The sequence below is a fragment of the Gadus chalcogrammus genome, chromosome 9 (genome assembly GCF_026213295.1).
Source record: "Gadus chalcogrammus isolate NIFS_2021 chromosome 9, NIFS_Gcha_1.0, whole genome shotgun sequence".
In the NCBI taxonomy this organism is placed as follows: domain Eukaryota; kingdom Metazoa; phylum Chordata; class Actinopteri; order Gadiformes; family Gadidae; genus Gadus; species Gadus chalcogrammus.
Window position 1 is genome coordinate 13,924,915 of NC_079420.1, and position 24,611 is coordinate 13,949,525.

The following is a 24,611-nucleotide window of genomic DNA, read 5'->3' on the forward strand; positions in this document are numbered from 1 at the left end:
CGGCCTTTTCTGATATCGCAAGGGGTGTGTCTACCTAGGAGTATGTTGGATAGGTCGTCTACCATCGTCCCCAGTGGACCGTAGCAACGTTGCTTGTCTAACTGTCATGCATCTAGGTGGACACGCCCACCTATGATGTCAGAAGAGGCAGATGTTCAAAATGGCTAATCACACTCACACCTGGTGGTATAATATGTCACCTTTTTAAGTGTTTCCCAATCTTTTGGTCTCTTTTACCCCCACGGCCCCATAAGTGTGTCTCAAGCCCCCTTTCCTTAACACGTCATCACATATGTTTTGCTTTTGAACTAATGTTATCTCCTATTATAATTCAAATGAATTTACAGAGACGTCATTGCATTTCAGGCAGACTGTGGACATTGGTGTATTCAAACACACCACCATTCCTCTGGGAACCCTAACCACTAGACTACATACAATTTGTGCGTCTGCTACAAATATTTGGATAACATAGTAATGCAATATCCCGTTTGCTGAAGACGAAAACCAAAGACGGCTTGCATTCTGTTTGTAGGGGGATTATGATGATTGGGTGGATAATGTTGTTTCACGGTCGTTGTGTTACTGACAATCAGTCCCGTGTTCGGGCCTCCTCTCGTTGCGCTGCAGGTATCCGTCAACTCCAACTCATGCTGCTCAAGGTGGCTCTGCTGGTGGGCATCGAGATCCACGTCAACGTGGAGTTCAAGGGGCTGATCGAGCCCCCCCGAGGACCAGGAGAGCGGGAAAGTAAGCCACGCTTCACGATGACGACATGCCCTTTTAGCTGTGGTGACTATTCTTAATCGCCTAGTTCCTTTCTTAAAGGGATTTATAAAACCAGCGTTTAATGACAACCCCTAATCCCGAGGGTAATAAAACCACACAACACCAAAAACAAGGGAGGAAGAACTTTAAAGGCTCTGACGATTAGTCAAGAACTAGTGGTTGTGTAATCACCATATGAAGAAAGTCCCAGTACACAATTGCTTCAGCATGCGTTGACATAAATTGATGTCAAGGAAAAACCTGTGTTTAATCACTTGACACATGGTTTGACTCATTTCTGACTGATGACACATGGCCCTGCTGTGATCTCAGAGATAGGCGTGGCGGGCTGAGGATTAACCCACGGACACACCCCGTCAACGAGCTGGAGTTTGATGTCATCATCGGGCCGATGGAAGGAGAACACCCTGGCAGGCAAGTCGGTGTGCGTGTGTGTGCGTGTCTGCTTGGCATCGTCGTATTTTTCTCACTCCCCCTTTCCTGTTTCTTCGAAAAACAATTACTTGAACTTCTTTCTAGGGGTGTGAGCTTTTTGGTATCTCATGGTTCTAGATGCCATTCAAATTATTGGGGGTCACGATGGGGTTCAAAATCTATTCTCAATTCAGTAAACTTGTAAAAGGAAACTTGTCTTAGGTTTACAATTTAAATAATATAACCTCATCTTCTTACACCCCTACTGCTGTTTATTAATCGTACAACCTTACCTTCCTGATTCTCAACGTTTGAAGTCCTCCTCTCTGCCTCCTTCCTTCCGCCCTCATTTCCCCTCCTAGGATTCGCACGCAAGGAGTTTCGGGGAAGCTGCCCATCGCCATCACGGCAAACTTCATCAACAGGCACACGACGGCAGAGGCCAGCGTGGAGGAGATCAGCGGCGTGGCGTTCATCTTCAACCAAAAGTTCTTCCAGGACCTCCGAGAAGCCACAGGTCCGCCCAGCTCAGCGCCAGAAACACCCATAACTCAGATCCCTTTTGTCAACATATTCCCACCAGTTACATGGACGACTTTAGCTGTAGAAGAAGTAGAAGAATCGGCATTAACCCTCCAACTTAAATAGTTGGATGGCAGCTCTCCCATTGGAGTTCACTGCTGAGTTGCATGTGCCCCAGGCCTTTGTTGTGTGAGCTCTAGTCCATGTAATTGCCGCTGTTGTCAACTAATGATGGCATTTACAGTTGGCAGTCACACAGCAGTCTGCGAGAGCCAATGGGAACAAAGGGTGAATTGGTTTTTGAGCATGATGGTAACAATGCTTAACTACTCTCTCTCATCTTTCGTTCCTCTCAAGGGGTTGACCTGGAAAACATCGTTTACTACAAGGACGACACACACTACTTTGTGATGACGGCCAAGAAAGCAGAGCCTCCTGGAGAAAGGAGTCTCCTGCATGTGGGTGATCCATGACTGGCTTTTCCTAGGCTGAGACTTTTCATTGCGGTTGTTTTTTATTTCCTCTTGAGGGATAATGTGATAGAGTCAGACAAGGTCTGTGTTGAACAATGAACACCAACTGCCAAGTAAAGCATAATTTAGTCAGTGTTCATGTCCTTCGTCTGCCCACTTTACTCTGTTGGATTTTCTGTTGGTGCATTTATATCTTAAGGCTTTCCTTATTTTTAAAGGTCACACAGTTCACTGCTGTTTTTTTAAGTGACACTTTTGTCTTGAGGGGGTTTAAACAAAATGACTTTCCTCCTGTGCGCTGCCCAATTTGAAATTACATCTTTGGGGGATTTCTAAATGGTTAGAGAAAGAATAGTTGCTAAAGCACCACTTAACCGGCACTCAATTATCTCCGAAGTTAGCTTGTCTGGAGCCCAGGGTTAAGCCATGGGTGACTTTGTGTCTCTGTCTGCATTCCATCTGGAAGGTCAGGACCTAGCAATGCTAAACTATTCTAAAGGTTTTTCAACAACATCCCTCGACGAACTTAAACTTTATACAGATTATTTTAGCTTTCTTTTTTTACACCAGTTTAAAGTTTTCCGTTGGAATGGGTCGGGTCAGGGAAGGAGACGTGTTGGAACGTACTGGTACCCGGATAGGCGGTAACTCCTCTGTCCCTCAGGCATGTGTCAGTGTTCATTCAGAGTTCCCACCATCCCTCCGCCCCACAGACCCACCACCCTACCCCGGTCTCATTCCCCATCGCAGCCCAGGGACCGATGGGGGAGTCGGAAATTAACCACGCCATCACTTTTTCAGAGTAGCACTTTAAGAATGTGCTTGACATTTTTTGAACTTTGAAACAAGCTATGTATGTTTTCCTAATCACCCTGCTGACTACGGAATAAATTACAAGTTCGAGGATTCGTTGGACGCTCGAGAACAGAATCCTCGAGGGGGTCCCCTTTGTGAACGAAAATGCAAACTTTCTCACCATTCATCTCCTCCTAAGTCATCATTCCGCATTTTCTCGTGCCTCCAGGACTACGCGACACGGAGATGCTGCTGTCCCGGGCCACGTGGACCCAGGCCGCCCTGCTCTCCTACGCCTGCGAGGCCGCCGACCTTCTCAACCAATCGGCAGCTGCCCGCGCTCGACTTTGCCATCAACCACTATGGCCTGCCGACGTGGCCATGTTCGACTTCACGTGCATGTACGCCTCGAGAAACGCCGCGCTGGTCGGCAGCGCCACGGCCACAAACTGCTGGTGGCGCTGGTGGGGGACAGCCTGCTGGAGTGAGCGGAATGACGCTCGCCGTGTTGGGAATGGGAGGGGTTCGGAAGGCTGAATAAAGGAATGATGTATGTGTACCAGTGTGATGTTGTTGCGCTAGATTGCAAGCAGAGACTCTTGTTTTGGGTTACATTACTAGATATCCAGAGGTCTCTTATTTTGAAGGAGCAGAGTGGACAAACTAACGCAAGTTCGGCAATGCCTTAGTTTGCGCTCTCTCTGTTCCCCGACTTTGAATGAGAAGGACTTTGAATGAGAAGACTTTGAATGAGAAGATGCAGGCTGGGGAAAATAAGCCATTAGTTACCCGGTCGTCGTAGTGTCTTCACAAAGAATACAGAACGCAGAGTGAAACCCCCGCTACATATGTCATACGTTGGACGCTTTTTCTTATGGTACCGCCACTGAACTTGCGGTACTGCGAGACGCTGTTGTCTTACTGCACCGCGACTTCAGTGCGTACGTTCTCTGCATAGTGTGGGAGCCTTATGCTCACCTTCTGCATGCACTGTGAGTGCATGCATCTGAATACATTATGAGTGTATCCGCTGGTTCTGCATGATCTGAATACACTGTTCTGTGTATCTGCTGGTTCTGCAAAATCTGAATCCACGTCTCGGCTCCATAGCTAAATTGGCGTTAATCGTAAAACAAGAGAAGCCGCTTCTCCCAAGGTGACTCTTTGTTTGGACTGCTCTGTGTCAGTGTTTGCTGGTTGAAAAGTAATTGAGTTCCCTTTCTTTCTTCTTGTGTTCCCGCAGCCTTTCTGGCCGATGGGGACGGGCATTGCCCGAGGGTTCCTCGCTGGCATCGACTCAGCCTGGATGGTGCGAAGCTGGGCTCAGGGAAACAGCCCCTTGGAGGTGTTGGCCGAAAGGTGAGGGGAGAGTGGATCGACTCATAATGCAAACTCAAGGCCTCTTCCTTCTCCTCCTCCTCCCCTCCCCATGTTCCTTCCATCTTATAACAAGAGACGCACGCACACACGCAACCGCCACAACACACTTAAAGTACTTTAAGAGGAAGTATGTCTCTATTAGGTCTGTGGCGTCAGGACACTCCTTCTTTGCTGCTAATGAGATCAGAGGCTTTCTTGAGTGCATCGTGGTATACTCAGCTCTGTCTTACAGCCCCCCCACCCACCACCCACCACCATCACCACAATCCCATCTGTATATGATTTACCATGAGCCTCAACCTCCGGGTTATCTCCTCCTCCGTAGTTGTAGGTTTACATCCATTTGGAACCCAGTTGTAGGCGGCACCAATGGAGCCCCTTTCTGAAAGTAAACAATAACGTTCTTTTGTTAGCATGGCTGAGAGTGGAGGTAGACTAATCCCTTAACTAGGGCTGTACCCGAATCATAGTCAACAGGTCACTCATTTGACGATTTTCCAGCTTATACGCCATTACGGTAACTGTCTTAAGGGACTTGGTTGATTTGACGTAAACGACAGAGCCATATGGCTGAGTCCACTTTAATATTAAAAGAGAACCAAAATAAATATAACGGATGGATTTTTAACAAATATTCACAACATCAGTTATTTCTGAGGTTGTGTGTGGGCATGTGCAAATATGCATAAACCTGCAAATATGTACAGTGTATATCCACATAACAAGAGTAACCACTAGGACGCTACCTCCTGTCCATTATTTTATAGTGAGAAAGATAGCAACCCTAGTTTCATACAGTAAACTGTGTTCAAAACAAGACTAGGTTAGTCCAGGTTTGGTTTTCTATATGTTGGTTTCATTAGGTCTCGCATGAAATGCGTATTATTGAATTTGTTGGCTTGTAGTAATTACTTTCTCTTTTCCATGATAACTGTTGTGACTTTGCTATAGGTTAAGCCTCTATATCCTGTTCAATTCCATTATTGCAAGGCATTTAAAAAAACTGAGATTGTTGGACTGTGAGAATGTACCTGTAACTGGTTAACTTTTTAGGGTCCAGCCCTACCCTGAATGCTTAGCAAACACCGGAAATTAAGTTTTATTAATGGGTCGTTTGGCTGAATATGTCCAGCATTGAAAACTATTTTCCTTATATATAATCTTCTCTCCTACCAGTTATATAGAGTTTATTTTTACTGCTTAACCAGGTTAGGATGCCAAGGTTAGGTCTTGGCTCAACCTCAAATCCGCCACCATCATTTAAGAGCTCTGCTCTCAGAATCTGACATCCTCACCTCATAAAATAAACACTTAAAATGGCAACGGGAAGGTATTGTACCCTAGTATGGTACATTACCATTTTAGGAGCTGGACTTCAATCTCAAAAGTAAAACGGTACAATTATTTGAGACCGCTGTAGAACTAACGTAATATGCGAAACACTGCTATCTCTATAGAGCTATGCCCATTGTTAATAGAGCAAAAAATCCCATAAATGATGTAACAATATTGTTGTTATATTTTATAATAATACCAGATCAATCACCTGTTAACCCCTGGTTCCCCGATTTCTCATGAGTGAAACAATGCAAACTGTAGTCCCGTATCCATGCCTACAACAGACAAAACTCTATTCTGGCTCGCCACACCACAGCAAGATGACCTAGTTTGGAGAGTCGATGAAGCCTGTTATTCGTACATGCTCTGTTTTGCTTTGTTTTGCCTCCAGCGAACGTCAACTTAGCAAAGCTCTGTTCAGCTGTAGGTGGAGTACATGATTTGTTTCGTTTTGGACCACAGGGAGAGTATTTACCGCCTGCTGCCGCAGACCACACCGGAGAACGTCAGTAAGAACTTCAGTCGTTACAGTGTGGACCCCACCACGCGCTACCCCAACGTCAGCCTCAACTTCCTCAGGCCAAACCAGGTAGCACCGGAGGGCCCCACACATCCCATTATCCATTATTTAGTTCAGACGCCTGTCTGTTTATCTTCTTTTATGAATTATTTGGATTTAGTTTCAAAGATTGGAATCAATAATCTATTTAATTGTGAACATTGAATATGACAGCCGCTGTAAATGTGAATGTTTGAGATTATTTCCAACCTTTGCATGGAAGAGATGCATGTTTTCATACTAAGCTGTGTGTGTGTGTGTGTGTGATTCACCTCTGCAGGTCCGCCACCTCATTGACAACGGGGAGTCCAGAGAAATGCGCATTGAGATTGAGAACGTGATCAACTCTGCGTCGTCCAAATTGACCAGGAACGGTGCGTAACAATTATGTGTTAAAGATGGACAGCAGCTCATAGTTGATTTCAATGGTGTGAATCTTGAATAATATTTAGAGGTTCAATTAAAATGTAGCGTTTTAATTTATTTTTTTGAAATTCCGAAATGTGACAATGAACTGTTTTTTAATATTTTAGAATATTACCGGTATGACAAGCGGTTGCGAGGTAACATGAAGCACAAACGCATGGCGTGTTTATCTGGGTGTGATTCCACTAACTTATGTTCAGTCCCAGATGATTTGTCCTCATGGATGTAACAAAGCATATGGAACTCGAGGAACAACTTGATGTGTTTGTCTGTGGATTGGATTGGTTTGTTTTTTTGATGCACTGACTTGTCGTTTGAACTTCTTGTTTGGCCTGGATAGAGGATTGACTCTTTGACTCTTAACCTGTCTGGAATGTTTTTCTGTTCCATCAGTTCCATTTCAGTGTTGTGAGGGTAAACACTAAAATCCTATATACATGCATTTTACCCCATGGTTCACACACGCATACGCACAAGCATACACACACCCACACACACTTACTTTTGCCCGACGCATTCCCATGATGCATTTGTGAATCCCAGTCCTATCTAGCTGTATTTAAAACATGTTTGCCCTTTTGTTCGTTTCCTGTACCCAGAATCCATCGCTCGATCCAGTAAGCTTCTCAACTGGTGCCAGAGGCAGACAGAGGGCTATAAAAACGTCAATGTTACGGACCTCACCACGTCCTGGAAGAGTGGGCTGGCCCTGTGCGCCCTCATACACCGTTACAGACCGGATCTCATGTGAGTATATGGAAAACACTCACACGCTCAACACAAATGTGTGTCACAATGGGTAGGGATGCGGCCATCTTTCAAACATGTGCTTCAAACCCTTAGAGACTGAGCTACATATTACCAGGTGACTTCACAGTTTGAAATGTTTGTGAGCCATGGAATTCCATGACTACCGCTGCCGCTGCTGTGTTTATGACCGGTTTCGTGGGATGTCTAACACCGGGGCTGTACTTCATATCAGTGTAACCTGCTACAAACGCATTTGCCATCTGAATGGCCCGCTGTGTGTTATTGCCGTTGCCATGGGTCAACCCGGTGATTACCTTTTTATAATCGAATAATGTTCATGTCTACTTTGACCTTATTCAACCATGCAACGTTTATGGGGAGTTCTGGTTTACTGGCTTTTATAGTTCAAATGACCGGGGCACATTTGTCAGTCTGGCCAGACCTCTGTAAGGAAATTACGCTCGCTGGTACTGATACACTTATTCTGGAAGATGGACTATAAGTATGGGGTATTCCCTTGGGGGCGGTGTAATGCAAAACACTAATGCATTGGCATTGTAGACTTTAGTATGTCATTCTAATTAGTTTGGATTGCCTGTCTTTTTGTAACACAAGCTCAGCATCAGCATGTCTGCTAAGTGGTCCATTGTGTGTGTGTGTGTGTGTGTGTGTGTGTGTGTGTGTGTGTGTGTGTGTGTGTGTGTGTGTGTGTGTGTGTGTGTGTGTGTGTGTGTGTGTGTGTGTGTGTGTGTGTGTGTGTGTGTGTGTGTGTGTGAGAGAGATAATTATAGTATACATTTCATGTTGAACAAACTGCTCTGAATACACGTCTCTGCTACAAATGCAATGCACATCGTCTGTTGTGATGTTTATAGCATCAGTAATATAATTGTCACCAAAATATTAGTTGAGCATAGAACAATCAAAAGAATACATGTCATTTGTTTGACATGATGTGTTCGCTTGTTCAAATTCTTGCCTAGAGAAACTAGCCCCCTTCTCTGATTAAATATATTTTTCTCCTCTTGTTCCCTTTGTTTGTTTTTCTTTCCTTGGCCTCAGGGAATACGACTCGTTAGATGAGCGGAACCAGGAGAGGAACAATCAGTTGGCGTTCGACGTGGCAGAGCGGGAGTTTGGCATATCCCCCTGCATGACGGGCAAGGAGATGACCTCCGTGGCAGAGCCCGATAAGCTCTCCATGGTCATGTACATCAGCCAGTTCTACGAGATGTTTAAGGACACAGTGCCACCCGGAGGTGAGTTTGCGTCGGTGCAGCAGGCTCGATTTGGTTTCATAGCCATGGCCCCTTTAATGGTATTTGTCATGTGGGTCTTTATTTAATTAAGTGTATGTGCTTTTCAATTGAGAGAATGAAAGAATATAATTAATTAACCATGGGGTTGCAAGACGAGGAGTAGGACAGAAACGTCACTTATAAGACTACCTCTTCTATAGAATAAAGAATATGATTCAGATACTAATTAAACAAAAAAATAGTTTTCATGGAAGTCATTTTAGTTTGTAGAACGTATGTATATTTTTTATTTAGAGTTAGGTCCTTCTTGAACTGAAATTCCTGTATTTCCGTCATCATTGAAGTACTCGTGCCCATTCCTGTACGTTATTCCAGATAACCCCAACCTGAGTCCAGAGGACAAGACGGCGTTGATCGCGAGCACCAAGTCGCCCATCTCCTTCCTCAGCAAGCTTGGCCAGAGCATCGCCATCTCCAGGAAACGCAACCCCAAGGTCAGGAGACCTCGCATCAGCCCCCGTTTAGGAACACTGAGTCATCCACTAACCACCGTGGCTGCAATTTAAGTAACCAACTCACTAAAAATATCCTCTCGCATGTCCACCACAGGACAAAAAGGAGAAGGAAACGGACGGTTTGGGGAAGAGGAGAAAAACCATCCAGGCGGGGAATTCTGAAGACGTAAGTGGACACGGCTTAGTTATTCCGTTCCAGTGAGCGCGCTAAAGTAAGTCTAGCCGACACCTTCCGATTCCCAACGGTTTTCCTCCCCCCCCTCCCAGGAGGATCAGGTGAGGACGGGGCCTGACGACAGGCCGTCGCCCTCCACCACCCTGACGGACAGGAGGGTGGACCCCTCGGCCGCGGCGGGGGGCCGGGACAACAAGGTCAAGGTGATGGCCAACCAGCTGCTGGCCAAGTTTGAGGAGAACGCGCCGGAGAAGTCGACGGGCCTCAAGAGACAGGTATGCAGAGGGATCACTGACCACGGGTCTGTTTTTTAAAGTGCGCTTCCATCTAGGGGGAGGTTCTCAGCCTTGTCTTTGCCCAGTGCCCAGATGGGTTTCTGTCTGACACATGCATTTGGAGGAATGGTGCAAACACGATTTACACGGTTCTCATGTAGGCTGGAGAACTGCTCGAAGGAAGGGATGTTTTCAGGATGTTTCGTGTTTTATCAAAAAAAAAATTCAGCTGCAAATTATTTGTCAAATCGAATTTAAGAAATATCCAGATTCAACATGCCGCTCTTACGTTTTTTCACAGACCTAGTCTTCTCGTGATTTAAAAAAAAAAAACAAAGTGAAAGAAAGTCGTGGGCCACGAATTAGCTGACGCCCAGAATGCTAATGTGGCGCGTCTGTGCTGGTGCAGTATTGTTCTGCAGGGCAGTAGGTGGCCTCATAGAGCTGAATGTGCTTCATGGTCCAGGCTGAATGGGTCCAAAGACCTGTGGGCTGGCAGCTACCCGGGCCCAGCAGAACGAGGCCAGTGGGAGGGAAGAGTGGGCTGAGGAAAGAACACCGGATTCAATTGTCCATATCAGAAAGAACGGATCGCGCCTATGAACTCTTGCGTCATTCTCTTTTGTTGCTCTGTGCTTTAGAATGCTCTATGAGCAGGTCAGGACTAAACGTCCTGCTGGGGAATTGTTTAGTTTACAAACTGAAACTTTGTCCATCAGAATCGATGAATGAAACCTTTTGTGTGTTATTTAGTACACAAGGCTGAACTATGAATCATTTTACAGATAATAAGAATCATGAAACAATTGTTTGTATTTTGTTTTAACAATGCAAGTGCAACAATGCAAACAACTTCATAAATACAGCTTTTATAAAAGTTTTATAAATACAGCTGTTAAGGTGACAAAGGAATATTATCGGTTGATGTTGGGTGCTCATCTTATTTATACTAAAGCATTTGTTCTAGCCTTCTGTGTCCTGCAAATCTTACATAATGTTATGTTCGGCTGTTGCATTTCAACAGAACTTTCCATTATCATAACCAGTGGGTGTGATCTGTGATTCAGGATATATTACCATCTCAAGCAGGAGGGATGTTTTCTTTCTTTCTTTTTGTACTTTGTAACTTGTTGGTTCTAAAAGTGTGTCCTGCAGTGTGATCTTCTCATGACGTCATCAGTATTCTGGGGTCCCGGACCATGTCGCACTTACCTCCATGACTCTTTTCCTTTTTCTCCATCTCTCATCCCTCCTTCTCCTCCATGACCGGTGTATTCTCGGGCCTCTTTAAAAAACGCGACACATCTCTTGCCTCACCCTTCGACCTCGAAGGCGGGCTCCCTCCCCAATCTGGACCGCATTCTCACCATTAGCCCGCCTGCTGCCCCTCACAAGCAGCCCAGCCGCCTGGCCCCTGTGCCAGCGTGGAGAAAGGTAAAAAGTGTACCCCCCCCCAACAAAACAACCCCTAGTATCCCCAGCCTTCGCCATTAGATAACATAGTCCTATCGCCTCACTCACCTTCTAACCATCTGTGAGTGTGATGGTGGGCTAGCTGCTAGCTGCTAGCTGCTTGTTGTGTCCTATACCAAGCGCTCCCCTGCCTCAGGACATCCTATGAGTAGCGCGTGGTAGCATGATGATGTCATCAAGCCTGTGGTCTGGTGTGTTGAGTCCAAACCTTTAAAAAGTCCTTCCTAACATAATCATTGGCTATTAACCCGGCTAGTCGTGTGTGTGTGTGTGTGTGTGTGTGTGTGTGTGTGTGTGTGTGTGTGTGTGTGTGTGTGTGTGTGTGTGTGTGTGTGTGTGTGTGTGTGTGTGTGTGTGTGTGTGTGTGTGTGTGTGTGTGTGTGTGTGTGTGTGTGTGTGTGTCACATGGTTGGTGAGTCATAGTAGTGATGTGTGTGTGTGACGTCATGCATCATGGTGTCTCCTGTCCCCTACCGGTTCAGAGGCGAACACAACAGCAGGAGCAGCTCAGCATTCGCTATAAAGAGCGGGTGAAGCATCAGACTCAGCCTGGCCAAGGGGAGCAGGGACCGGTAGGCTGCGTGTTCTTCCCTGTGCGTGCATCCCTCATAGTGACCCACCGATCCCCGATAGGAAAGTTCAATGTCGTTGATAGGTAGCGTTGTGGCCTGATAGCTGCCCACTTTTTTCTGTACCTTGTAGGGAATTAAGTTGTGGTTGTGTTTGTAGTTGTGGTTACTTGCATGGCTATGCATAGTGAGTGCATGAACCAAAGAGTTAGACATACTTGTTGGCCACTTTTATAACATAAGATCTACCACTATCCTTATGAAGCACTTTGCTTAAACAGATGTGCATTATTTAGAAACCATTGGGGACCTCCATGGTTCTTTTTAACCGATTAACAGAGTGGGGAAAACACTCTCAGCTTGTTTTGGATGCTTCCAGCACTGTCTAGTTGACACAATTTAGTCCGATAATTACTGAGCTGTTCTGTTACGTTATTTATCAGGCATGTTTGTCTGGAACTTAAGACGTGTGTGTGTGTGTGTGTGTGTGTGTGTGTGTGTGTGTGTGTGTGTGTGTGTGTGTGTGTGTGTGTGTGTGTGTGTGTGTGTGTGTGTGTGTGTGTGTGTGTGTGTGTGTGTGTGTGTGTGTGTGTGTGTGTGTGTGTGTGCGCGCGCGCGCTATGAATGTATTCATTGGGTGTAATTTAACACAAAGTGCTTGGAAATGCATCTGAAACCCTGCTTTTAATTGTTCGTAGACTGCTAGTTTATACAGCCATTAAATATAACAATCCGCAACCTTTAAATGAATCCTCCCTGGTGGGGCAAAATGTGTGCATGTAGATAAGTGGGAGTGTGATCAACATTTACCCTGCTGAAAGAGGACTACTCATCATCGACGCTGTCAGTGTCTTCATCATAATCGTCATCGTCATCATCCCTTATCTCCTCAAGGCCAGGAGCAACACCGACCACCTGCCCAGCTCGGCCTCTCGAAGCTGCCCTAAGAAAACCATTCTGCTTCCCTCTTCTTCCTCCACCTCTTCACTCTCTCTTCACTCACAGGTGACGCACAGTCTGTCTGTCTACAGTCTCACCCAACCCTTTTGTTAGGTTGAAGGGGTTTTACCCAACCTCCTGTAGCTCTGCTTTCTAACTAACTGCAGTGTGTTGTCTGAAAAAATAATAGGTACCCGAGTAGTTTGTGTCGCAGCTCTCTGTTCCCTTCCTGCAGTCATCCCAATCTATGAAAGATGTACAGTGTGTGTACGTGTCCACCTACCCACTAGTCTCCCACCATCCCCAGTGTTTGGGTCTGCATGTTATTTGCACGATCTGCTGCTTGTTTTTATAACCAGGGATTTTATTGGTAGTTTCATTCCAAACATAAGTAGTTGACATATGGCACAGATGGTGCATGGATGCAATTAGCATTTTGCCGAATACCTCCGCAATTGCTAGAGGCTATGTCTTACATTGCTCATCACGGCATGTGTTTTTTGAATAGTGGGCAGTGATATCGTTATGACTGTTGTTAAATGGGGGGCAATTTCCACCAATAGCACTCTTGTATTTATCTAGCAGACGCCAGCCAGACCCCCCTGACATATGGGCTGGAGTTACGGCGGTCGTAGCATGGCGCACTTCTCAAACGGCTCTGACTAATTATCAATGTCAATTTTATGCCCGTGCAAGTCTCCCACTTTTAAATCAGCCTCGACAAATGCTAACGTAGCCGCATGCTAATTAGCCAGAGGAGCAGATGTTCGCGCCGTTCCAATGCCCGCGTGTGTCTCGCCTGATTTGAACGGCGCCCGGGCCAAAGCATGTGTTATGTTTGTCTAATAAGCCGAGGCTGGTCGTGATGGACACGCCGACAACGTGCACCTGATCCACCTGGCTATGCCGACGCTAATCCCAAGAGAGCACTGTGTTCAGTTCACGGAGCTGAAGATGACCCACGTAGTCTGTGTCTATCATCGACGCTGATTGTGTGATCAGTGAGTGATCAGGACAGGCATCGTTTGGAGGGGGGCCGATCACTGCGTCGTTGCACTTCATATGTACTCCACATACTACAGTCTCATCACACAATACCCAGCAGCACTACACTGACCCCTGACTGAGGTGTATTGCTAGCTATGCCCACTCGAGAGTTACTGAGCCACACTATATATTTTTTCGCTTTACTCTTGAACGTAAAGTGCTTGACTCTCCTCCAAGCTTCTACACATGTCCATTATCGAGGCCACTCCACGAGAATGGATGCCCTCTTGGCGTCATGTGTTGTTGACGTAGTTTCCTCTGCAGGAATGGAAGCCGTTGCACTTGGAGGATCCCGGGCCCATTCACATCCCTAGCATACAGGAAAGGGCTGATTGTCTGATCTCTAAGTTTAAAGGCAAGCCTAAGAAGCCTCCCAAGGTGAACTGATCCACTTGCATGGGTGTGCTGTTTGATAATTCAGTGTTTTTATGAGAAAATAAGTAAAGTTTCCTTATCGTTGGGTGAACTGTGATTTATTGCTCACTAGTACAAACTAAGTAATAACTCTGTTTCCACCGGGCTGTATTTTTTTCTCACTCACACCGTGAAGCCCAAGAGCAAGCCCTCACATTTCTTTGTAGAACAGTGGTACCTCTCCCGGGGCCTGCGTCCCAGTGTCTCACCCCTGTCCTCCCCAGACTCTCCCAGAAAGGTCAGAGGTCACCCTGGTGACAGTGCAGCATGACTCATGGGGTTTCTTACAGGTGTTTCTTACCAGATGCCTGCACACCAGCATGAGATCATAGGGGCGAGGCCCATCATTCATTTAGGGCTTTTTTCTTCTAGTCATTAATAATTTGACGCATCAATCTTATGCTGCATATTCTTTGTAATAAATGTTTCCTATCAGAGAGCATGTCCATCTCAATCACTGCAAATATAAAGATATTACATTTTAGTGCAGGAAAAAAATGGCAATTCCCTAAACCTTAGGCAATTGCTGGGTCCCGTTGATAAATCGTATCTTGCGTTTTTCAGCTTTTACCTTTCAACCGCTATTTAGCTGAACAGCGGGTGAAAAAAGATCTTCAGACAGATCTACCAGCATGAACAAAGTGTCTCCAATCCGTTTATGGATGAAGGGAAAGTTATTTTTCTTGGGGCTAGTAATGCTTCTCTGTTCAGGAGCCGGCCAGGGCTCTCCGCTCGGAGAACCAAGGTCCCTTACACGTGCTTAGCATTCAGCAGAGGGCTCAACAGCTTGCCTCTCAGTTTGAGGTCAAGCCAGCCAGACCACAGGTGACCCGTCCGCCCCCCCCCCCTTCACCTTTGAGTCCTTATAAGGGGGTGATCACACAGAACTGTATTTAAAAATGCAACGCCAACTTTACTTTTCTTCCTTTTATTACAGCACGCCTGTGCTGAGCTCGGTATGAGCCGGACATCTTTTAATTAGGCTTGAATTTGACAGAGTGTTTGACTTCATGTGCTTTTTGAGGAGCAGTGCCACTCGTCAATGTCACGTATGGGCAGCCAATCAAATCAAGCTGAAGGCGGGCTTCAGGCTCTAAAGAAGGTTCTTTGTTCAAATGAATGACGTAGAACAGAAAATATCCAGCAACGACGAGAGGCTGATATACATAGGACTAAATAATGTCAAGTTTTTCGGAGGGATAATAGATAATTTTAAATGAAAGCTGTCAAAACAGCATGGTTTCTATTTTGACCGGTTTGGGCCGGTTTGCACACGCAGCCCCCCTACAAAGTTGCCCTGGGCGTTTTACTCAAAGCACTTGTTTTTGCGTTTTTCAAGCCTCCGTATCTGTTGCCTCCATATTCTGTGTGATCACCCCCTGAGGCAGTTAATAACATTTATACAGAAAACAACCTTTCTCCTCCAATACGCATTCACTGTGTTGCGGCGTTTCAAAAGTCACCAAACAGCCATCATTCCTAAAATCCATCCATGCGTCTCAAGTGATTTTATAGTTCTCTAAAATGTGTCCTTTCTCGTTGTCTTTTCTTTTGGAGACCAAGAAGAAACCTTCACGTTCCTTAATGGAACAGTGGCACCTGGCCCGGGCGCACAGCCCCCCCGAGTCCCCCCTCTCTTCCCCTGATACTTTCAGACAGGTAGCCCGCTGCATGCTGGGAACCACACTGACAGGCCATCATATTGCTCGCTTGTGTATGTGTGGGTGTTGGTGTGGGATTGTGTGTGTGTGTGTGTGTGTTTATAGGAAGATGTCTTCTTTAACAACTCCCTCTCTGAAGTCGAGTCCCACGACGTTGGATCTCAAGAACCTCATTTTAAAAATCGCATGATTCAGCGATATCTCGCTACTTCGTCCGTACTACCATTCCTGCTCTTTGAAGTAACATACCCGTGGGTGATTATTTGGTTTCTGTGTCAGTTGAGATGAAGAAGTAGAAAAGTGGTTATGGGGCACGTGTTTGTTTTTTTCTAGTGATTACAGAAAAGCAATATTTGTGCCGTTTGAAGCGTGGTGTGTGTGAAGACGGTTCTGCATGTCACTGTCTTTAGAGGAGAGGCGTCAGTGCTGGCTGCCTTTGGGAGCCTCCCGGAAGGAAACTTGGCATAAGAAGAAAGACAATGTCTCATCTCGGCTTGTTCCCACGCTGGAGAAACTGGGCCAGACGGATCAGAACTAACCAAACCCGACCACTGAAATCAAAGTGCAATACCCACATTTACTCGCGTATTGTCCTAAATGATAGTGCCGCTGCCATTGGCTTGCTTTTATCTATCTAAATGTTTGCACAATTCTACTTTTGTTGGAGATTTCTGCTATTTGTGAAGAATGTTTTCACTTGGCGGCTTTTAAGCTGTTAACCCAATTGAAACTAGAGAAGTATAACTGCAGCGGATTTAACGTCTGTAACATGCACTTTTTTAGGTATGATTTTAAAAGATCGGTTAGTCATACATCGGCACATGCCCGCTGCATTGTTGTATCAGCCCAAAGTAGCACCTAAGTTCATGTTTCCTAGTAGCTTGTGATCCCCTTCTCCCTCCAGCACAAATCTAATACCAATATGTTCTGAATCTGCATTTTGTGTTCATTCTGAATGCGTTTTGTTATTGTGGCATTATGCATCAGGGGCATGTCCTCACACCTGGTTGAGCTTTGGTTTTTGTATTTCTACGTGATGCGAATGGTGTTGGTCGGGCGAAGGTACTACTCCCTTGGTAGCGGAGCGTTTGACATACTAAATGTGCTAGCATAACACATCGACCACTGTTGCAGACTTTTGAGTGTCTTGTGCAAAGAGGTTTCTCCTGTTTACGTCTCCATCTCACCTTGCTTCTCTTCCTCACATTCTGTCTCTCCCAAACTCTCTGTCCACTTCTCCCGATGCGCACTGAACAGCGCTATGTAAAGATGTACACAGGGGGCGTTAGCTTATTGGCTGATCAGATAGCCAATCAGCTTCAGTCTCACGAAGAACCCAAGCCCCTGCTTGACAAGAGGGAACTGGTAAGAGTGTGGTGGTGTTAGATGGAAGGCATGTGGTTGCTTAGCTTTAGTATCCCACTAGTGTGCTGTTATGGGACAGCGAACTTGTTGAACCCCCCCCCCCTACCCGTTACCCACCGTTATACGTGTCCCCTGTGTGCCCGCCTGTGCACAGAAACCATTATTTTTATGTTTACCAGTGTGTCTGTGTGCTCATAAAATAACAGTGTTGCTTCTACAGAAAGCCAGTCGATTTTGGATGTGATGCTTTAACTATGTGTGTGTGTGTGTGTGTGTGTGTGTGTGTGTGTGTGTGTGTGTGTGTGTGTGTGTGTGTGTGTGTGTGTGTGTGTGTGTGTGTGTGTGTGTGTGTGTGTGTGTGTGTGTGTGTGATCAAATGCGGGGAATTCAAATGAAAGAACTTTCTCCCCTCCCGCCCTAGCTATGTATATCTCTGCTCTGACATCGTCTTCATTCTCCTGTCTGATTCGTTTTCCTCCTCCTCTTCCTCCCCCACCCCCCCCCCCCCCCCCCACCCCCGCTCAACAGGGCTCCCTGAGGAAGGAGTTCCCGGTGAACATCGGCGGCAGCGACGTGTGCTTCTTCTGCAGCAAGCGCGTGTACGTGATGGAGCGGCTGAGTGCCGAGGGCCGCTTCTTCCACCGCAGCTGCTTTAAGTGCGACTACTGCGGCACCACGCTGCGCCTGTCCTCCTACGCCTTCGACGTGGAGGACGGTACGTTCGCTAGCCAGAAGCAGAGCTCATGTTCCATTCCTCCAGGATCCCCGCGGGGGCATGTCATCGCATCGGCGGCAGACCGCAGTGCCCCGTGTCTTTAAGATCCTGCCCCGCGTCGTAATGAGAACACGAGTCCGCTGCCGCTATGAATAAAGCCGCGGGGGGGGGGGGGGTCGGGGGTGGTGATTGAATGGGTTTTTTCGTTTCGGATTTACATTTTGCCATTTAGTGGGTTTTTTTGTACGAAGAGACCTTTAAGCGAGGCTGAGAGCAAAGCGTAGCACAAGCAAGGCACGCCATGTCCTTTTTTTGACTTTTTTTATCATCGCTCACTAGTTGTGAATAGTTATCACAGATACAGAGATTGTTCATTTCTGGCCAATGTGCATTCTTGTATTCAATGTAAGAGCTAAAGAATAACAAGAAAGTGCTTCTGAGTCACTTTGTGAGATCTCGGACGCGGTGGGTCTCAATATAGGGACATTTATGCCATAAAAATATATAGAGCTGCCTTTTACAGCGTCTGTTGTTGGCGATAGAAGTTATTTCCCCCACTTTGTGGGTGTATACAACCCGGTATGAGTCCTCCTGGGCCTACAGCGACCCAATACCTCGCCTCCCTTTGCTGCCCACACCAGCTCACACATTCCCCCTCCGGTAGTCAGAACACAACCCACGGCATCGTGCTGATGGCCAGTGCCAATCCTGTTATTATTCTAGGATTTGTTGGAGGTGCTGGGAGCCCCATACAGTGCTGTTGCAGTCTGTGGGACTGGACTCCTGCAGGGACGGTTCTATTGTGTCCGTAGACAGGGAGCAGACTGTTGGCCTCCTCCCCGGCTCAGGGCCCCCGCTCATTCCCAAAGGGCCCGCGAGGAAACAGGAGGACGATCCCTTTGACCACGTGTAACAAAACACATGCCATCCACCTCGGTAGACTTTGTCTTCCTGTAGGTCTAGACATGTTGAAGGTCCCCCTTTCTGAGGCGATGACAACCGGCGTCTTCTTTGTTCATGTCCTTTGCGCTGCTTTGTTTTCTTGACCATGCTTCTTATTTTTTATTTTCTTGCAGGTAAATTTTACTGCAAGCCCCACTACTGCTATCGCTCGTCAGGCCAAGGCCAGAGGAAGAGGCCGGCCCCCTCCCCCGCGTTACCCAGACCTAAGGTCAGTGAATACTTCTGCTCATCCCCGTGTTCATTCGGCTGTAGGTAGGATTTAGGTGCTGTTATTTTCGTGTATTTGCCAGTTATGCCAAGGCCAACCATCCTCTTTTAGTGGCTGAGATGCGCTGTAGGAACATCTGTTTTAAGGGCACCTCTGATCAGTTTGGTGAATCGTCTTGCCTGTCGATCCCTGGTGTATGAAATGCATCACTGACGTAGGGATGCAGGGGGGGGAGGTCAGAGAGGCTTTATTTGGTTGTTACAATTCCAAATCATGCTCTTTTCTGTTCTTTCTCTCTTCCAAACTCTCGAATCGTACATATTGCACCTTCATATATTAATGATACCATTGATAATTCATGCCTCCGCTTGGAACAGTGTGTGCGTGTGCACGTGCGTGTGCGTGTGCATGTGCGTGTGCGTGTGCGCGTGCGTGTGCACGTGCGTGCGCACCGCGTCTCCCCACGAGGTCCTTGCGTTCACCGGCCTCTCCTCCGTCCCCAGGCGGAGATCGTGGCGGCCAGCCGGCCCGACCCGGCCACGGTGGACGCCCCCCCAGGCGCGGCCCTCGTAACCCCGACGGGCCCCTCTGCCGAACGCCGCTCCTCAGGTACCCCTTTTCCCCCCGTCGCCGCGGCGACCGCGCCCGGCCGCCCCGCGCTGGGAGGCTCGCTCCGCCGCACCCTTTCCCGGAGCTGCCACCAGGTGGCGCACCATCCCCTAGACTCCCCTTTCCTGCGTGCCTACTGCATCTACCTCCTCTGCTGCGTCAGCCTCAACGCCCTGCTCAAGCTGCTGTAGCATGACTCTCTCTCTCCTCTCTCCCTGCCCTCCCCCTCTTCCTTTTCCCCTCACCCTTCCCCTCTTTCTCCTTCTAACACACTACTGTCAGTTACCTGTCTAGATTTAGGAATCTGATTTCGCGTTTTCTCTTTGTTAGCTCGTGAATGTTGTTTATTCACATTCTTTTTATGGGAAGAATGGATCGTGAATTGGATATTGGCAACGGGCTCGCACAGCCAGTTTCACAGCTCTTAAGCTCAATTGAAAAGTAAATGTTGCATATTAAATCACTTTTCCTTCTTCTTGGCTTGGGTATTTACCGCGTTTTCCTTGTAAGCACAGAGCTGCAGCAGCCAACTCTTTTGTCAGGCTGATGCTACAACCTGCCATCAGTGATTGTTGTGAACTCCATGAAGTAATTAGAAGTGTCTATTTTGATGCCTGTTTTGCTTGCCTTTAATTGAATGGAGCAACAAACCTCTTTCTTCTCCTTTTGGTTTTAACTGCATGAGTCCCAGACTCCCCTCTTTCTCTCTCTGTTATGTTTATCTCTTGTGATATTTGCACGTCACCATCCTCCTGGGGTACCTGCGGTGTTTTGATGACGTGCCTGTTCCACTGGTTGCGATTATTTCCTCTGTGAGCTTTACCTTTACCCCTCCTCTTATCAGAGCAGCTTGAAGCTGGGTCTTCTTCTTAGTGCTTGATTTGACGCTATTTTCTTGAATGCCCCCCTTGTCCTTTCATACCATTTTGGCTTCACAGCCACCTTCCCATACCAGCCAGGACACCATTGCTTTCACCGTTGTTCTGTTGGATCATTTCTACATTTAATGCAGGTCGTAATTTAATAGTGCTGTAACGCTGACAACACGCAATGCAGTTATGTTCATAGTATACTGCTGATAATATGAATAATGAAAATCATTACATCTAACCTCTAGCTCCCTCAACGTTGTAGTCCATAATAGTGCTTTCAAGCTCTTGCTCGGTTATTCTAAAGACAATTAAACGTTAAGTAGAGGTTTTCTAGATGTAAGAACTGTAAATTAGTCGATGTGTAGGCCTGCCGCATTGTGTGGCAAGTGGAAGTAACTAAAACAGTTTAATCCAAAGCAGAATAGATAAGAATGGATGCTATATACGATCTATATCGCATGAGTTTAACCATAATTAGCTGATTAGCATATTCATTTGAAGTTATATTGTGGTTTCAACCGTGCTTTGTGTTCACATCCGTCTTGCATGGTTCTAAAGCTGTTGGCCGTAATGCGCCGGCCTTTCATTTCCTCTGACATTTAATAGGATGATGGTGTAAAATACAGCGCGCTCACCACCTCCTACTTGTTGCTTCTTATTAGCTGTCATGAGGTCATTGCTTACAGCATCTTCAGTCATTTTTAGTCCCTGCTCTGCCTGTGTGCTGGGGCCCGCCATGCTAATCAATGGAAAATAGCCGTTGCACTCCATCAAAATAGTGCATAATCCGGACCCCTTGTGATTACGTTTTCTAAAGGCCAACTTGTAATGCAGTCGGCAAATTGGAAAACCAATTCCAGGAAAGATAGAAGAAAGGCTGGGAGAAAGGCAAAGCACCCACCCTGTTGATAAATTAATAATCAAATGTCAAAATATTAATCTGAAAGGTATTTATATAATATATTTTTTTTCTGCATTAAGATTCCAGTTGCTGTAAGTAATTGACCTATTGAAATAAATTCCTTCGTTCATCTTAACTTTTGTGTCAGTGTTTTTTTGTCGAAAACGTAACTTTGCCCAACCATGACCACTGGTAACTTTCAAGAGTTGATGGTGTTTGGTCGGGGGGGGGGGGGGGGTTGAAATCCATAAAGTATAAGGTAGAAACAAACACACCCCATAGACGTCCACAGTGGGAGCCTTAGGGACTCTAACCACCCCACTGCACCCTCGCGCCGGTCCCGTCCTCCTCTGCCCTCTGCGTTCTTCCAACCCGCCCTCTGTGTCGCCCCCTTCAGTCCCGGAGGCCAACGGCCTGCCGGAGCCCGTCCTCCCCAAGCGTCTGCGCGGGACCCCGGAGCGCATCGAGCTGGAGAACTACCAGCTGTCCCTGCAGAGGGAGGAGGTGCTGGAGGAGGTGCCGGAGGAGACTCTGGCCGAGCACAACCTCAGCAGCGTGCTGGACAAGACCCTGAACGCCGACCCTGGCTCCAGGTGGGGGCTGAATCATTGGTCAAATTCAAACCGGTGTCGCACTGTAATAGAACGCCACTTGCAAATCGCAAAGGTTTCGAATAATAAAAGAGAAGCCTTTTTTCTTGGAGGGGATTTGTTACTGTTAGTCACTGGAGATCAGTAATATTCGTATTTATTTTTATTTTTAACTTCAATAGTTAAATAAAGCTGTTATAATATCAATTCATGCATCAGTTCATCCAATCATATAAGTGCAGTTTATATGTTGACTGCTTCAAATGTTGTGTTGGTCATACTATAGAATGATTTATTGCTTGTTTGGTGAATATTACCGATCATAAGGAACTTTAAAAAGAAAAATCGCATATTGATCGGAATAATCGTAATAAGATGCACCATGCACGGCACGCACGTAGAGTTGTAGCTGAAGCGCGTGCCCGACCGGTGTCTTGTGGGGCAGCACGGCTCCATCAGCACGGTTTGAGCACCCCCCTCACCAACGCCTACGCCGCAATTGATTTCCTTTGAAATATTGTTACAGGACTATAATTTAGCATTGTTATTCTAGAGGCCTATGCATTTAAAATGGATCAAGCAGAGGCGTGACTCCTGTTTATGGTCCTGTATCGATCAGCAACAATCACAGAATATCCTATTGAATGTTAAGAGTTTCTCATGTTTATTTAAAGGTACGATAAAGCAAAGTGTCACCAGAGTACCCACCGGTACTGGCTCAGGTATCACTCAGCTACTGGCTATAGCACCAGCCCTGAGCTGGGTGGTGCTTCAGCCACCATCCTCACTGGTACACTAGCCCTGTTGACTGTCATTCGTTCATGTTCTCTGTACATCTCTCCACAGCAGCAGCTCAGAGTCTGACATGGACGACGAGGATGAGGAGGAAGAAGAGGAGGAACCAGAGGAAGTGGAGCAGCAGCAGCTACAGGAGGAGGTGCAGCAGCAGCAGGAGGAGGAGGGGCAGTCGCTCCCCAAAAGCCCCTCTGATCTGGGAGGCGTTCCCTGGAGGGAGGCGGTGGAGCTCCACGCCAAGCTGAAGGGAGACAGCGAAGAAGGCGGAGAAGGTGGAGAGGGAGGCGAGGAAGACGCCATCCGGAGAGAGGAGGAGGAAGAGGGAGCAGACGCGGAAGACGAATATGAGGAAGACGAAGAGGAGGAGGAGGATGACGAGGAAGAGTCTAGCGACGGTAGGTTTATTTCGGTTGTTGATTAAGATTGTGCCACCAAATGACCATCTGTGTGTGTGTGTGTGTGTTTGAGTCGTCTACATCCTGCTCTGAATTCATTCTGACCCATGAGGACAGAACCAAGATCCCTACTGTTCTGTCTGTTAGCCCCACCCCCCCTTCCTCTACAACCCCTTCCGCTCCCCTTCATCTCACCCTTGATCTCTCTTCCTCTGTTCCCCATTTGTGTGTGTGTGTGTGTGTGTGTGTGTGTGTGTGTGTGTGTGTGTGTGTGTGTGTGTGTGTGTGTGTGTGTGTGTGTGTGTGTGTGTGTGTGTGTGTGTGTGTGTGTGTGTGTGTGTGTGTGTTACTTTTTGGGGACTTTGTCTCCCCCTACTGGCAGAGGGGGAGTACTTCCCCTGGGAGAGGGAGCTTCAGTCAGGGCTTTGGCTGGAGAAGTACCTCACAGACGAAGAGGATGTTGGTACATTTAAAGGTAGCAGCATTGCCTGTGGATGCCTTTGCAGTACCTTTTTGGTTTGAGTTCACTCCCCTCGCTGTTTTTGTTCAACACGTGTGAAGCCTGTTGCCCTTTTAATGAACAATTGTTTGACTCGTTTGCGTTTTGGCCTTTAAAGGGATACGGATTGTTATGAGACCTGCTGTGTGTGGCTATGAAGCCTTACTTACATCTTTTGTTACTGCTGTTTGCCGCTTTGATTCTTGGGATTTGGTGACACTTGGCGAAGTACTAATCAGATTAACAGTTCCATCAATTTGCAGGTGTTTTTCGTTGGCTTCTTAGTGATGCAGCAGTTGCTTGGTAGCGATTTGCAGAAGGATCCTTTAGATCTAATTTTGTTGGGTTTATATATATATTTTTTCTAACTTCTAATGTTTTCACTTTTTTTTTCATAGTGCATGCCTGCAGCCCAAGCTCCCGGAGGGATATTCTTTATGTTTTGCTAATCAAATTATCGAGTTACCAATCATTTCCTCTATTTCTTTCATGTCCCTGTTTCCTTCCCCCTGTCCCTCGGTGGCTCAACCTGAACCGCTTGTCTTTTGTCTCTCTTCCTCCTCCTCTTCTCCCTTGAACCCACGCTACCTCGACCACCACACATGGGACGCCACTCGCGCTTTCCCTCTCCCTCAAACGCTCTTAAACTCGCAAACACTTGACCGCCGACCCCCACGCCTGCAGCCAGGAACCTCCTGATCCAGCAGGTGCTGCAGCCTGTGGACCCGCGGGCCCCGGCAGGTCTGGGCGGGAGGGCGCCGGGCGTGGATTCAGAGGGCAACAGGCCGCTGTCTAACACCTCCCAGCTGTCCCAGCCCTCTGTGCAAACCCAGCCCTCCTCGACAGGTAAACCCCCTACCTAGAGGAGACGCGCCCTCGGGGGCTGGAGGGCGGGGTGGGCCCCCTTCCCGTGGCCGTGCTGCATA

At 47.0% G+C, this 24,611-nt stretch overlaps 1 protein-coding gene across 1 annotated transcript in view; it reads left to right on the forward strand.

Moving 5' to 3' along the window:
• The first annotated feature begins 3,884 nt into the window (after positions 1-3,884).
• Positions 3,885-24,611, forward strand: part of LOC130389556 (protein-methionine sulfoxide oxidase mical3a-like) — a 42,030-nt gene continuing 21,303 nt past the window's right edge. Inside the window, exons 1-24 of the mRNA XM_056599387.1 lie at positions 3,885-4,352; positions 6,174-6,300; positions 6,551-6,644; positions 6,804-6,833; positions 7,296-7,443; positions 8,509-8,705; positions 9,081-9,199; positions 9,315-9,386; positions 9,488-9,670; positions 11,003-11,104; positions 11,626-11,736; positions 12,607-12,717; positions 13,963-14,076; positions 14,249-14,350; positions 14,824-14,937; positions 15,670-15,771; positions 17,031-17,138; positions 17,667-17,853; positions 18,930-19,024; positions 19,528-19,633; positions 21,804-21,999; positions 22,843-23,186; positions 23,569-23,661; positions 24,370-24,531. Of these exons, the coding sequence (XP_056455362.1) occupies positions 4,249-4,352; positions 6,174-6,300; positions 6,551-6,644; positions 6,804-6,833; positions 7,296-7,443; positions 8,509-8,705; positions 9,081-9,199; positions 9,315-9,386; positions 9,488-9,670; positions 11,003-11,104; positions 11,626-11,736; positions 12,607-12,717; positions 13,963-14,076; positions 14,249-14,350; positions 14,824-14,937; positions 15,670-15,771; positions 17,031-17,138; positions 17,667-17,853; positions 18,930-19,024; positions 19,528-19,633; positions 21,804-21,999; positions 22,843-23,186; positions 23,569-23,661; positions 24,370-24,531 (3,121 nt within the window). The 5' untranslated portion in view covers positions 3,885-4,248. The remainder of the gene's footprint in view (positions 4,353-6,173; positions 6,301-6,550; positions 6,645-6,803; positions 6,834-7,295; positions 7,444-8,508; positions 8,706-9,080; positions 9,200-9,314; positions 9,387-9,487; positions 9,671-11,002; positions 11,105-11,625; positions 11,737-12,606; positions 12,718-13,962; positions 14,077-14,248; positions 14,351-14,823; positions 14,938-15,669; positions 15,772-17,030; positions 17,139-17,666; positions 17,854-18,929; positions 19,025-19,527; positions 19,634-21,803; positions 22,000-22,842; positions 23,187-23,568; positions 23,662-24,369; positions 24,532-24,611) is intronic.